Source organism: Syzygium oleosum, unplaced genomic scaffold (assembly GCF_021117445.2).
Source record: "Syzygium oleosum isolate NSW1041296 unplaced genomic scaffold, Sole_v2.1 Sole_v2.62, whole genome shotgun sequence".
Taxonomy (NCBI): domain Eukaryota; kingdom Viridiplantae; phylum Streptophyta; class Magnoliopsida; order Myrtales; family Myrtaceae; genus Syzygium; species Syzygium oleosum.
This window is the reverse complement of record NW_026607546.1, coordinates 527,591-541,270: the sequence shown is the minus strand read 5'-3', so window position 1 is coordinate 541,270 and position 13,680 is coordinate 527,591. Positions and strand designations below refer to the sequence as shown.

The window sequence follows — 13,680 nt, the reverse complement described above, 5'->3', positions numbered from 1 at the left end:
ACAATTTTATTTTTCTTTTTGCAACAAACAATAATTAGCTATATCTACATATACCTATATACATATATTTAATAGGTTGCGCGATTATTATTATCTTTTCAGGACGCGAAATCGAATCCAAGTGTTTTTGCATATATGGTTGGAGCATGGATGAGATCATAAGATAAAAGAGAGAACTACCAAAACAATCATCATGTTCTCTTCTCTTGGGCAAGATATCAAAAACTAAACCATAATTAGCTTATTACATAATTATATATATACCAAGTTTATATCAATAGTAAATAATTAATTATTAAACATTTTTTTTGGGGTTAATTAGGACTCTCTCACCAAACCCCACCGCCACGGCGCCACCAACCCCCCGAATCATTCGCATTTTCCCTCTCCTCATTCCGTACTCCGCATCGCCTCTTGTATACTCGCGCACCAACACTCGCTCACCTCCGCCCTCCGCCGCCGCCGCCGCCGTCAATGGCCGCCACCGGTTCCCTCCGCGCCGCCGCGGCGTCCCCTTCCCTGAACAGGCCGACCCAGCTGTCCCTCTCCTCCAAGCTCCCCCTCCACCCCTCCTTCTCCTCCGTCTCCCTCCTCCCCCGCCGCCACCACGCGGCGGCCCCTCTCGTCGCCGTCGTCGTCCGCTCCTCCCTCGACGCCAAGCCCACCGTCCTCGTCGCCGAGAAGCTGGGCGAGGCGGGGCTGGCCCTCCTCAAGGGGTTCGCCAACGTGGACTGCTCCTACAACCTCTCCCCCGAGGAGCTCTGCACCAAGATCTCCCTCTGCGACGCGCTGATCGTGCGGAGCGGGACCAAGGTGAACCGGGAGGTGTTCGAGTCGTCCGGCGGGAGGCTGAAGGTGGTGGGGCGGGCCGGCGTCGGGATCGATAATGTGGATCTGTCCGCGGCGACGGAGCACGGGTGCTTGGTCGTGAACGCGCCGACCGCCAACACCGTCGCGGCCGCCGAGCACGGGATCGCGCTCTTGGCCGCGATGGCGAGGAACGTCGCGCAGGCTGATGCGTCCGTTAAGGCTGGTGAGTGTGTGAGTGTGTTGTCCTATGTTGGTTTGCTGGTTCTGCGTTTCCTCAGCGGCGGTTTCGTTGGGTAGTCCTGTGACGCATTTCGTCGAGCACATGGTGGCTTTAACTTTGGCTGGATCCGTATTCCGTTCGTGGCGTGTGGCGAGAAGTTTGAACCATAGAAAAGTGCGTCCCTTTTTCCTATTTTCACTTAAAAAGAGTAAGCTTTGGTGTAGATTGGGGTTGCTTTTGAGATGCCCATCTGGCAAAAGCAAGCTACGAGGGTTCTTTGGGCTTTAAAGGTCTAATAATATGATCTTTAAAAGGCGTATCTAAGAGAATTAGTTCCTGAGTAATAGGTGAAGTGGAAAAGCTCCAGATTCTGGTTTATTAATCTGAGGAATCTAGCATTATGAAAAGTCGTGGGTTCGTTGTAGCTAAGATTGTTTGTCGTGCGTGTAGGGTTTATGAAGGGTTCATGAAAAAAGGAACTGTGTCGTGAATATTCATTTGAATTTTGGGTTTTCAAATTGTTTGTTTGCTTAATTTGTTTGAATAGAGAAATACTGAAAAGCCAGAGGTACCACTGAAGATCATGGGTATCACTAGATGTATCCTGTCATGTATGCAGAAACTTCTCTATAAACAAGAGGTTCCTTTTGTACCCAATCACTTAAATTGCTTTCCCTGGCTGAAATTACTATTGGACTGACCTTGGTTGAATGAAAGCAATTCTCACTGGTGAGGCAAATCCAGGACTACCTTGAGTAGAGATGTGGATTGGTTGCTTGGTGGAGTAACAAATAGTATTCATTGTGTCAGCCAAATTTAGTGGCATATGCCTTTTATATACACTTTTCAGCTATTCAGGTCATTTGGATTTTGTCTCCTTAGTTACATCAATGCTTAAGTTTATAGGGGACGAAGTGAATTGCCAACATTTTCTTGAGGCTATATCAATATTGGTCTTTGACAAATGGTTATTTTGCTTGATGCAGGAAAGTGGCAAAGAAACAAATATGTGGGTGTCTCCCTTGTTGGGAAAACGCTTGCCGTCATGGGTTTCGGAAAGGTCGGATCAGAAGTCGCACGTCGTGCCAAAGGTCTTGGTATGCATGTGATTGCACATGACCCTTATGCCCCTGCAGATCGAGCACGCGCGGTAGGGGTGGATCTTGTGAGCTTTGATGAAGCCGTATCAACTGCAGATTTCATTTCTTTACACATGCCCCTGACACCTGCTACATCAAAGATTCTCAATGATGAGAATTTTGCAAAGATGAAGAAAGGAGTTCGAATTGTCAATGTCGCTCGTGGAGGAGTGATTGATGAAGAAGCTCTTGTGAGGGCATTGGATGCTGGAATTGTTGCTCAGGTATTGCCATCTTATATCTGAAGTGTTGAGCTTCCTCGTTGTTGCCTTGGGAGATGAAGCACATACTTGCCTTGTTGCAGGCGGCACTTGATGTCTTCACAGAGGAGCCACCAGCAAAGGACAGCAAGTTGGTACAACACGAGAGAGTCACGGTGACCCCACACCTCGGAGCCAGTACCATGGAAGCACAGGTTTGTTAACAGTTACGGCTTAGCCGACTATAACTTTCTCTATGTTATTAGAAATCATAAAATGGTCACTTAATATGCCAGGAAGGAGTGGCTATTGAAATTGCTGAAGCTGTTATTGGAGCTCTGAAAGGAGAGTTGGCTGCTACTGCGGTCAATGCGCCAATGGTTCCTGCTGAGGTATCAAGAACTTTTTCCACAACTTGGCTGTTTGGCCTCTCTCTCGGTCTACTTTCTACTTTTTATCCTCCAATCTGTTTCCTCTCAACCTTCAGTATTTGTTCTCAGTATTTGACATATCTTTATCTTGGCTTGGGCTCTGATGCATAATTGTTGTGATTGAACTTGCTTGATGTGCATTGTGGAGGAGAATGATTACCAGTGCTCATAGAAGTTTGATCTTTGCCAGCAAAGATTTGTTTTGAGACGATCGATTGGAATTGTCCGATACGTGTACAATTGTTTAATTTCGTCGATGTTTGGCTTTGTCCCAAATCCAGCTTCCTCTCTGTACAAGATGAATGGAGGAACCGAGTTTTTGAAGACCGTAAGATTTGCTGCCCCAACTTGCTTGATGTGTACTGCGGAGGAGAATAATTACCCGTGCTCACTAGAAGTTTGATCTTTTTTGGCTAAGATTTTTTTTTTTGAGGTGATCGATTGGAATTGGCCAATATGTGTACAATTGTTTAATTTCGTTGATGTTTGGCTTTGGCCCAAAACCAGCTTCCTCTCTGTACAAGATGAACAGTGGAAGTGAGTTTTGAAGACCGTAAGATATGCTGCCCCTTGGTCAATTCCTGTAGGATCGCACCTAGGGTAGGTACTTGGGATTCAATCATGAGTGGGTCAATACTGTCGTGTTATAGACAAGTAACTCTGGATGATTTTAATGACGATTTTGATCCCTGAGGGTGCTTTGTTTAAGATCCAGAAGGCACAACCTGGTTCAATATATGCTTGAGTAACATAAATCTTAACTTTATACATTTCCTTTTTGGCTGCAGGTTCTTACAGAGCTGAAACCATATGTTGTACTTGCTGAGAAGCTTGGGAGATTGGCCGTTCAATTAGTTGGGGGTGGGAGTGGCGTAAAAACCATAAAAGTGACGTACGCTTCTGCAAGAGCACCTGATGATCTCGACACTAGACTACTCCGTGCTATGATTACTAAGGGTATAATTGAACCCATATCCGATGTCTTTGTGAACTTGGTCAATGCAGATTTCACTGCTAAGCAGAGAGGACTGAGAATGACAGAGGAGCGGGTCATCTTAGATGGTTCACCTGAGAGTCCTCTTGAGTTTATCCAGGTTCAGATTGCAAATGTGGAATCAAGGTTTGCCAGTGCCATATCAGATTCTGGGGAGATCACGGTCGAGGGGCGGGTGAAGGATGGGATTCCACATCTCACAAAGGTGGGATCTTTCGAAGTTGATGTGAGCTTGGAGGGAAGCATCATATTGTGCAGGCAAGTTGATCAGCCAGGTATGATTGGCAGAGTGGGAAGCATTTTGGGAGAAGAGAATGTCAATGTCAGTTTCATGAGTGTTGGTAGGATCGCACCGCGAAAGCATGCCGTGATGGCTATTGGAGTTGATGACCAACCCAGCAAGGAGACTCTGAAGAAGATCGGGGACATTTCCGCGATTGAGGAGTTTGTTTTCCTCAAGTTGTAATGTGGGGTATGAGTTGTAGTCCTACATCTGTCTTTCATCATTCATAGCCGCTGAGCATGATTTGCATGTCTTTGCTCTGCGATTTTGGCTGTGACGTCGGTGTTTTGTAGTAGTATTGAGGTAGAGTGGAACGATAATCAAGTGCTGCGAGGAAGATTCTGTACTTTATCATGTTGCTTTTTGCCTGAATGAAATGCTCTTTTTCAATAAATTCATACAAGTTATAAAAGGTAAAGACTTCGCCTCAGTCCAGGATTCAACATGTTTCTCCTCTCTCTCTCTCTCTCTCTCTCTCTCTCTCTCTCTCTCTCTCTCGCCTCAGTCCAGGATTCAACATGTTTCTCCTCTCTCTCTCTCTCTCTCTCTCTCTCTCTCTCTCTCTCTCTCTCTCTCTCTCTCTCTCTCTCTCTCTCTCTCTCCGTCATTATTTTCTCCCATTAAGTCCTTATGTATTAGTGGCTCTCGTGATTTTCATGATTCTTCTCATTTTGATTTAGGAATAGAAGAAAATATCAAAATACAAAAAATAATCATTTATAGATGAGATAATAACACAAACAGTCTCTAAATTTTGGCTTAATGTTCAATGTGATTTTTAAACCTTCAATTTGTTCAATGTAACTTAAAAATTTTAGCCTAATGTTCAATCTCGTCCCTGAATTTTTAATTTATTCAATGTAGTCTTTAGACTAAACATGAATTAATAGAAAGATTATATTGAACATTTTCATATAGTTCATGTACTAAATTGAACATATACAAAAAATTCAAAGACAACATTGAACAAATTAAAAGTTCAGGAATCACATTATATATTGGGTTAAAGTTCATGGACCACATTGAACAAATTAAAAGTTAAAATTTAGAAATCAAATTACACATTGAGCCAAAGTTCGGGGACTGCTTTTGTCATTTTTCTATATAGACACGTTGAATGAACGGTAATATCCAAAGAATCCCTGGAGTCTGGTATAAGGCCGTAATGTCCTAATGTCAAGAACAGTAAACAATGGGTAGAGAATGGTTTGTGTAATAACAGAGATGCCATATACATGACAACTCCTGGAATTTGTGCTTCGGTATGTTTTGCTTAAGTACAATAATAGTGTTTTTCCATCCAGCAACTTCCATCATGCGGAACCTTATGGCTTTCATCGAGACAAGACAAAAAGAGACAAAAAACCTTTGCACTGCGAACTGCGATAGACTCTAAACTCTTTCTGATGTATCCTATGTTCTCGGAGAATGCGATCCCCATTTGGTACGGTACATGCCGCTTGAGCTCAATAGTAGATCAACAGCAGAGCAAGTACTCATAATCTTGAAAGAGACGGCTTCTGTTCCATCTCCCAAATACCAAGTCCATGCTCAGGGAATAGTTTCAAGAACCAGAAAGGAACGGGACATGAGCCAGAGTCGTCGGAAGAGAGATGTTGAGATTATGAACAGCTAAATAGGCAGCAATCCCAGCAGCATAGCCCGCAAAAGCAAAACCACTCACCTGTTCCCGCAAAACAAACATTGAACAATTTCAATATATTTGAATTTTCTCAAAAGGAAAAAAGAAAAATGACCCAATCATCAGAAGATCCAAAATTAAACTCTGACAGTGCTGAAAACTAAATGTCTGGGAAGTTGGTACATTTGCTTCTTCTTTACCTAGCTATACCCTTAACTCGCCTTAAGCATGTTAGTCACATATAAGCATGCAGGTGGTTGGTGAATCACAACCAAGGCCAGGAACCAAATCATTTCAACATATCCACGTGAAGAGATATTAGGTTTCGCAGTTGCCTCTGAGAATCTTAAGTGAAAACCGGATCAAAGTTCAGCGACCTGAAGTTAAACTTAACCAACCAAAAGAGCAATACAATAGAACCAGGAGAAACTCAAGTAGCGCAGAGTACCTTTCGAAAGTACCAAAAGAAGTCCACCTTTTCCATCCCCATAAATGCCACACCAGCCGCTGAGCCAATAACTAGCATGGACCCACCAGTGCCAGCACAATAGGCAACTAGCTGCCAAAACTCTGAATCCCGCGGGAACGAGGTCAGATCATACATCCCCATTGTTGCAGCAACCAGCGGAACATTGTCTATAATTGCAGAAACCACCCCAATTGACCCAGCAATCAGTTCGATGCTAGGAATATGTGCATCAAGGTAATTCGCCAATTCCCTGAGAAGTCCTGCAGCCTCCAGGCTAAAAAACGGTATATGTCAGAATCGATGCATTAATGAGAGTTTTAATATGTGCATGTCAAACATGTAGCATATAAATTTCCCAAGACTCTTGGCAATAAAGAGTTGAGGTTAGTGGGATGTGGACATGCATAGGATTTGAGTGTGGAAAGAAAAAACTGTTTCATTAGATTTTCCTTCTATGAAAAATGGGATTGAGGGTCTAGCTCAATGGACTTTATCCATTGTACAGTTTTACTAAATAGATAGAGAGACAGTTTCTCTCTTCAAAACTCACCAAATGTTAATCTCGAGTCTCGGTAAGATCTCATGAATGCGCTACATGATCAATATGAGTAGCAATTTCAACCACTAGGCATGTTTGCTCAACATCATAACATAAAGCAAAACTAGAAGACTAATTGAGTTGCGCAATCAGTAAACAAGACCTAAAGCAGCTTGTTATGCTACTGTTGGTAGGAGATGCATTGTTGGTACTCATCAGATGATGCATACGAGGCCACATTTGTGATGTAGAATAAGAAGGAAGTTGTAAAACTGCAATACGATGATGAAAGAAGAAGCATAATCAACTGATTGGCTTAGTGGTTTAAGGAATGGACATGTATATGTTCAATTTCCCATGTCAACTGGGGAAAACACCATGTTTGAACTGCCCACTTGGATTTGGCTCTCTTCATACTGATCCATGAGGTCAGTGGGGTATTTTATGAGTCCCGGGTTTACATGCTTGAGGTGGCTTTTTCGCTATTATAATAATAAAATATTATGCACTCGTCTAGTGCAGAATGAAGCGGACAATATGGTGAGTCACTTGAGAGATTTCCAATGCCAAGCTTGACAGAATATATGGCTCAGATAGATATATTAATTGTGTACATGTCCCTGCACAGACAAGAGAATGTCTCTTCAATGTCTGTGTACAAGGGAGATTTTGCATGCAGAGATTACTTCATCAATCTTCTTAGTTTAATTAATAACAAGAGGTGATGATACTAATCTTCTGAATAAATTATGAGCAGTAGGTAGAAAGAATGTCCTCACGTCATTCACAAATTACCTGCTTACAGATAAAAGAATTCCAAGGAAGAAAAGGGCTCCTTGAGTGTCAATCCGAGATAAAGCCTGCGGTACTTTCAACCTTTGCCTCTCGGATTCACCATAATGGATTGCATCTGTTAGAATCCAAAGAACTCCAAGTCCGAGCAACATACCCATGTAAGGAGGCAGACCAGTCAAAGCTTTAAATACTGGAACAAAGATCAGTGCGCCTATTCCCACAGAGAAAACAAGCTGTCCTCGAGGAGCCATCTGTTCAGATGCCAAAACATCGGTAGACTCCTGTCCCTTCCCATTAACTTCACTGTACAGAATAAAAGAAACTAACCTCACAACTCCAGATCCATATAGTAGGAGCTAATTGCATTCGGCATATGGCTGGATATGCTAGGAGAGTACCTGGTAAGGGACATAAGAGCCAGTGGGACGGCTAGAGAAACTGCTGAGGGGAGAACCAAGTCCTGCAATTTACATATTCTGCTATGGTCTTGAAAGGGCACCAAAATATGAAAAACTATTGACAATAGAGGGTTAACACAACGGTGCGCCCAACAGATATATCTCATATAGGAAAGCAGTTAGTCATTGTTCAAGGAAATTGAAATTCCAATGCCGAGTTTTAAAGTTCAAATTCCAACTTTCATTGATGTTGTTAGAGCATGAGCAAATTCAAGCAGAGTGTTACTGTCATTGGTCATATAAACCTATAGAGAAGCATGGAAAATTCAATCACTATATGAGGTAATGAAGTTGAATCACTGGTAATAAATCATATGTTATTGGACTGTGTGAGGTAATTAAATCCCGGTCGAGAACAAGGATAAAATGACCTTCATTGTCTGCACTGTGGATATCTGACCATGAATCCAAAGCATAGTGGTAGTAACATCGCCTATGGGAGTCCATGCACCACCAGCATTTGCTGCTATAACCACAACAGCTCCAAGAAGCCTGCCAACATACAGTGGAACATTGGTTAAATAGAATTTCTCGAGAACATAGCACAAAGCAATTGAGAAGTGATGCACAGCACTACAAGAAATCCTACCAAAAATGCATGGAAAGGAACTAAGTCAAGCTAAAAAATGAAACATTAGAAGCTGATAGAATCAGAAAGCACTTGACAAAACGAGCATCAACCCGCGACACCAGCAAGGTGCTCTTTTATGTATTGTAAAGAAGGGGCTATATCAACCAGCAGCATCTATCACTAAGATTGAAAAGGTCGGTATGTGGCCATCTCACTTCCTTGAACCACTTGTCAACGTCGTTAGGTAGTTGCACTTATTATAAAAATAATTCTATTTTTTTGATCTGATAAACTATCTCAACTTAAAATCTCAAACTCAATAAAAGGAGCTGACTTCTGAAGTTACGATCATTACAAAACCAACTTAGTGGCTCATACTCCTAATAAATAGATTATAATGTTCAATATGGCCTAATGACATGACATCTCAATATGAAAGAAAATCCTATCAACACAGTAAGGGCGCAGAAAGACCCAACTGAAGGAAACAAAACACCTAAAAACCAAAATACAAGCTACAGATGTTGACATGGGGACTTCACGATAATCTGAAAATGTTGTAACATACTTGCGGTACTCGGAAGCAGGAACTAGCTTCCGCAATAAGGACACCATGACAATTGTAGATGTCAAGTTGTCCAGGATAGAACTTAAGAAAAATGTCACGAAACCAACCTGAAAATCCAAAAAGTTAAAGGTCAGCACCACACTGAATTGAGAGGGTTGATACTCAATTAGTCTCGTACTTATTCAAAGTTAGACATTGAGGTACCTAAAATGTCCATGAGAAGGATTGAAAGAAGTCATCTAAACTATAGCGATTACCAGTTTCTTTGCCTCCTTTCTACTTCCTGAATGGGCAGAAGCCAGTGTTACCAGTTCAATCTAGAACACAAATGGTTATCCTCCACAGTGTCCTTGTCTTCCATTAGAACTAAACACTAAAGCATCTCACGTTAAACAGGCTCATCCAACAGCCAAAGTTTCACCAGCTATGTCTAGTTCATATCCATGTAGATTTAATTCTGATCAACCTATTCAATGAATTCCATTTGTTGTTGCAGTACTTTCAAATGTCCTCCTCTAACTGTACCACAAGAAGCAATCTCAATGACAAGTTCACCTTACCTTCTTTCTAGTCCTTAAGTGGTTGGATGCTTCTTGAAATTCAGATGACAGTCATCACACTTTGGTCAACTAGGGATGTCAATGGGCTCCAATTAGGGGCTTAGGCAATACTCAATGGAAGTGCAAAGCTGACAGAAGTACTGAATCAATCACGATATGCACCACTTCCAATTTAAAAACAAATTTTAGTCATTTATGCAACTGTCAATGGATTATGTGATCAAATGTCACAGGGGGTTCAAACTAAAGTCATTTACCGCCCCTCATGCTAGTTGCTATATGAGATGCAATATGAACTGGGTAAGTGAGTTTGAACTAAAGGTTCAATAATGTATTAACAGGAGTTCTAATTGCAATTCACTGACTATACAGCTAAGAAGGATTCTTCAAGACACTGTGAGAGCAGAAAAGCACCTACCACCCAGAGAAGAGTACGTGGCTTCCGAGTAGTTATATTGTCTGTAACCAGCTTGAATCCTTGATGAGCATCTACTATCTCCACGATGGTCATTGCACCAAGCAAGAAAAAGACTATCTCACTGACTTCAGCTGATGCATGTCTCAGCTCTGAGACAGCTACATCAGTTGATGGAGCCTAGGCAAGTAGAAATATGAAATATCATAACTAATATAACTAACAAAATATAAAAAAATCATAAAACAAAACTTCAGTCAAGGGAATATGAAACAGTGATTGCCTACCAACAAACAAAAAAGAAAGTAAACAGCTCAATGTGACATTTAAGCATTGGAATTCAGAATGTACTTTCGCATGGAGACTTAAAAAAGTAGCAAGAAATGTACAGTACAAGAGCAACTGTCAAGAACCTTCTCCATCATCTGACTCAGAGACTAGAGGATAGTAAAAGGTGCTTTAATTAAGAATTCCTTCGCTTATTAGCTTCCACAGTCAAGAAAGAATTAGCCTAGTTAAATGCAATAGTCGCATGGACAATAGCTTAGACGTAGATGGCTACAGAAGAAACAGATAGGCAAGTCAATGTAGCCAATTGTTAGTGACTTCGTGCTTGACAAACACACCACTATTCATCAACTTCTTGGAAGATAGAAAATTTTTCACAGGCTTCCTAGCCAAGAGAAGGAAAGGCCAAACGCAAGGAGAAACATAAATAAATGATCAGAGCTTAAGCTAAGTGGTGTTCGTAGACCATAATTTTCCTGTTGAATATCGCAAAACAAAAGAAATACCATGAGAAAGATATCTGGAGCCTTCCTAGAAATAGCACTAAAGCCTCCCCTGACACACTAGCAATTTCTCAGAAAGAAACGATTTTCAACAGAAATTTTGCCATACTAATGAATAAAAACTTAATTCAGAATCTGCATCTACTTTGTGTGCCTTAAGGTTTGCCAGGGAAGACTTCTCCTACATATGCTAAATGTTTCAAGATCTACGAGCTGGAGGAGTATTAAATATTAAGGTGGTTTCAAAAGCAGCTGTCCTGCATATGGCATACTGAATTTATCAGGAAACAAAAGGAAAGAAATGACTTCTAGCATGGCATGATTCGTAAACACATATGTAACTTCACCTTTTTAATTTGGCAGTCACACTCCCAAATTTAGATTAAGATTCAACTAGAATAGCGAGAAGAGAAACATTTAAACAAACATGCTACCACATCATGCTTCAAATAAATTTTGGCCTGTTATGGGCCAAATGGTAAGGAGAATGTTCATGTCAGTATAAATAAACAATTAAGGATGAGCCAATCTACAATTAAAGTAACTGGCTGGCATAGACATCAATAACCACAACTTTATTTGAAGCTTACCCCAATACTTCGCACTACCCATAAGCTCACAGCCATCAATAATCCCACTCCACTTTTATTGAAGGCTAAAGATTCTTCGAAGATTATGCCTGCGTATCCTAATACAAATAAAATTGCCATAGCAAGATCCTGTATCACAATATGAACAAAATTAAACAAAAATATGAGTTATTCACACTAATATGTAAGAAAGTCTTTGCCACATAATGGGCATCCAATATATCAAAATTCCGAAAAAAGGAAACTGGCAACAGAGCAGGGGTCAAACCGACCTGATTGGCAGCAACCCATGAGTGGTTAATGGCTACAGCTCCTGTGGCAGCTGCAGCAAAAATTGCTAGAGCTTTTACCAAATCAGTCTTCGGTTGATATGAAACTTCAAATTCCTGTGAGCTTACTTCATCAACTGAACATAGGGGATCACATGACCCAGATGATGTAAGGTCCTAATGATACAGCAGCAGGTCAACGTAATGTCAACACTAATTTCATTATATAGTATGTCAGAGAGTTTCTTTAAGCAGATTAACAATGCTTTAACTTCCACATACAAGAAGCGCAGAATCGAATGCGGTCACTACTATTTAAGTGAGTGCATTAGCAGACTCTACTGCGTACAGAAAACTAGAACAAATTACTACAGTTATCCTCAGCCAGAACTTCTTTCTTTAAGACACATCCTTTCCTATATCTACGTCGCATTACACTTGTTAATGCAATATTCCATGGTCTTTGGGATCCAATACCATAATCTTCCAACTATTGCCTCTTTCAAAAACTAAAGACCACAAACATTCATTTCTGTCCCTCAACTGCTCTACATCATAAAGCAGAAACTTAATCAGTGAAAGCATTTTTTTCCCTCGTCCTGCATCGGCCAAGACGAGAAACAGTCAAATTGCATAAGAGACATGAAGGTCGACTGATTGTCCCACTGGGCTCTCAAGAAACAGAGCAAATCAACTAGTGTAAGTATCCACATTCAATTAGAGCCATTCATGATAAACCAGAGGCACCGTCAAGTGTAACTCAATCTTCCTCATAAGCCCCAATATCTTTGGAAACACAATTCATCTCACAGGTCACAAGATCACACGACCGGGGTTGTACTACTGAAGAAGTCAGATTATCAGAAGAAAAGAACAGGCCCAGGACAACCTTGACCCGCTCCTCCGAATTGGGTTGAGCTTGCCGTTGCTGAACCGAAGACGACGGCGGCGGCGACGGCGGCGACGACCCTTTGGCTTTCTCTTCGGCTCGAGCAAGAATGCCACTCCGGAGCAGCCTCGAGCTCCTGGAGCCGCACAGGGGCGAGCCGAACAGAGGCTTGGAAGAGGGCAGTGAAGGGTATGCGCGGAGGAGCGAAATGGGTGACGGCGGAAGCAATTCGCGCCGCGGGAAGGGGCGGGAAGGGGAGACATGGGTGGTCCCGGCTGAGAAACACGCCATTAAAGTTTCGATCTTTTTTTCCTGTAGAGATCGAAGCTATACCCAGAAAAGGTTTGCGCTTTGGATTATTTTCTTGAAGTGATGAAGCTGATTTGATGAGGGAAGACTCAAGACGCAAGAATCTGGGAAAGGATAAACGAAAGAAGCGTCGTTTGGGAGAGAGAGAGAGAGAGAGGGCAGTGAGAATGGCTGGCCACGCTCTCCCTGGCTCGCGGGAGGGTGTGGGATTAGTGAATCCTGGCCGTGGAGATAGTGATTCCTTGGCATTGATTAGCGCGCCCCAATTTTTATAAGGTCCCGGGTCGGGCTTTAATCACGTTCCTTCCCGCTAAGTAAGGGTGAGCGATTCCAAGTTCCGCAGATTCTATCTGGAATCTGGAATCTGCCCATTGAAACAGATTTATCATTTTTTTGGAGCTTAGAATCTACCATGTCATAGATTCCAATGTCTACTCAAATTCCACTTGTATTATTAATTGAATGATTGTAATGAATTATTACATTTAATTACCACCACTTGCTATTATAATTTACTGATCACAACTTATATTTAGGCACACGAAGAATATGAAATATTAACAAAGTAAAAGCCTCAATCAGAAAATAAAAATTCAGACTAGTGATTCAAAATTATATGCTCATCATCGAAAGCCGTGGAATACCGTAAGATCACGCGAAGATATAAATCAAGAAATACACATAAACCTAGGTTCCCCAATTTTTAGAATTTGAAATCGAATAGGTTTCCACTAATTCG

At 41.6% G+C, this 13,680-nt stretch overlaps 2 protein-coding genes across 2 annotated transcripts; one reads left to right on the top strand and one right to left on the bottom strand.

Moving 5' to 3' along the window:
• Positions 1-363: 363 nt before the first annotated feature.
• Positions 364-4,495, top strand: LOC115690399 (D-3-phosphoglycerate dehydrogenase 1, chloroplastic-like). Its single transcript, XM_030616728.2, has 5 exons — positions 364-1,033; positions 2,017-2,393; positions 2,474-2,584; positions 2,666-2,761; positions 3,589-4,495. Exons 1-5 carry the CDS (start codon positions 475-477, stop codon positions 4,258-4,260), a joined length of 1,815 nt encoding a protein of 604 aa, XP_030472588.1. The 5' UTR covers positions 364-474; the 3' UTR covers positions 4,261-4,495.
• Positions 4,496-5,284: 789 nt separating this feature from the next.
• Positions 5,285-13,082, bottom strand: LOC115690401 (sodium/proton antiporter 1). The gene is made up of 10 exons (XM_030616729.2): positions 12,633-13,082; positions 11,747-11,920; positions 11,475-11,603; positions 10,097-10,273; positions 9,119-9,225; positions 8,351-8,471; positions 7,920-7,981; positions 7,522-7,824; positions 6,168-6,462; positions 5,285-5,761 (listed from the first exon to the last, which is right to left on the bottom strand). The coding sequence occupies exons 1-10, from the start codon at positions 12,921-12,923 to the stop codon at positions 5,642-5,644; spliced, it is 1,779 nt and encodes a 592-aa protein (XP_030472589.2). The 5' UTR covers positions 12,924-13,082; the 3' UTR covers positions 5,285-5,641.
• Between the last annotated feature and the right edge of the window lie 598 nt (positions 13,083-13,680).

Bases quoted from the DNA above. Each gene is read 5' to 3' on its own strand.
- LOC115690399 (XM_030616728.2), top strand. From the start codon at position 475: ATGGCCGCCACCGGTTCCCTCCGCGCCGCCGCGGCGTCCCCTTCCCTG. The intron at 2,394-2,473 runs GTATTGCCATCT...GCCTTGTTGCAG, and splicing joins ATGCTGGAATTGTTGCTCAG to GCGGCACTTGATGTCTTCAC. The intron at 2,762-3,588 runs GTATCAAGAACT...TTTTGGCTGCAG, and splicing joins CGCCAATGGTTCCTGCTGAG to GTTCTTACAGAGCTGAAACC.
- LOC115690401 (XM_030616729.2), bottom strand. From the start codon at position 12,923: ATGGCGTGTTTCTCAGCCGGGACCACCCATGTCTCCCCTTCCCGCCCC. The intron at 7,982-8,350 runs GTCATTTTATCC...TGTAAATTGCAG, and splicing joins CCACAGTGCAGACAATGAAG to GACTTGGTTCTCCCCTCAGC. The intron at 7,825-7,919 runs GTACTCTCCTAG...TATTCTGTACAG, and splicing joins GCTCTTATGTCCCTTACCAG to TGAAGTTAATGGGAAGGGAC.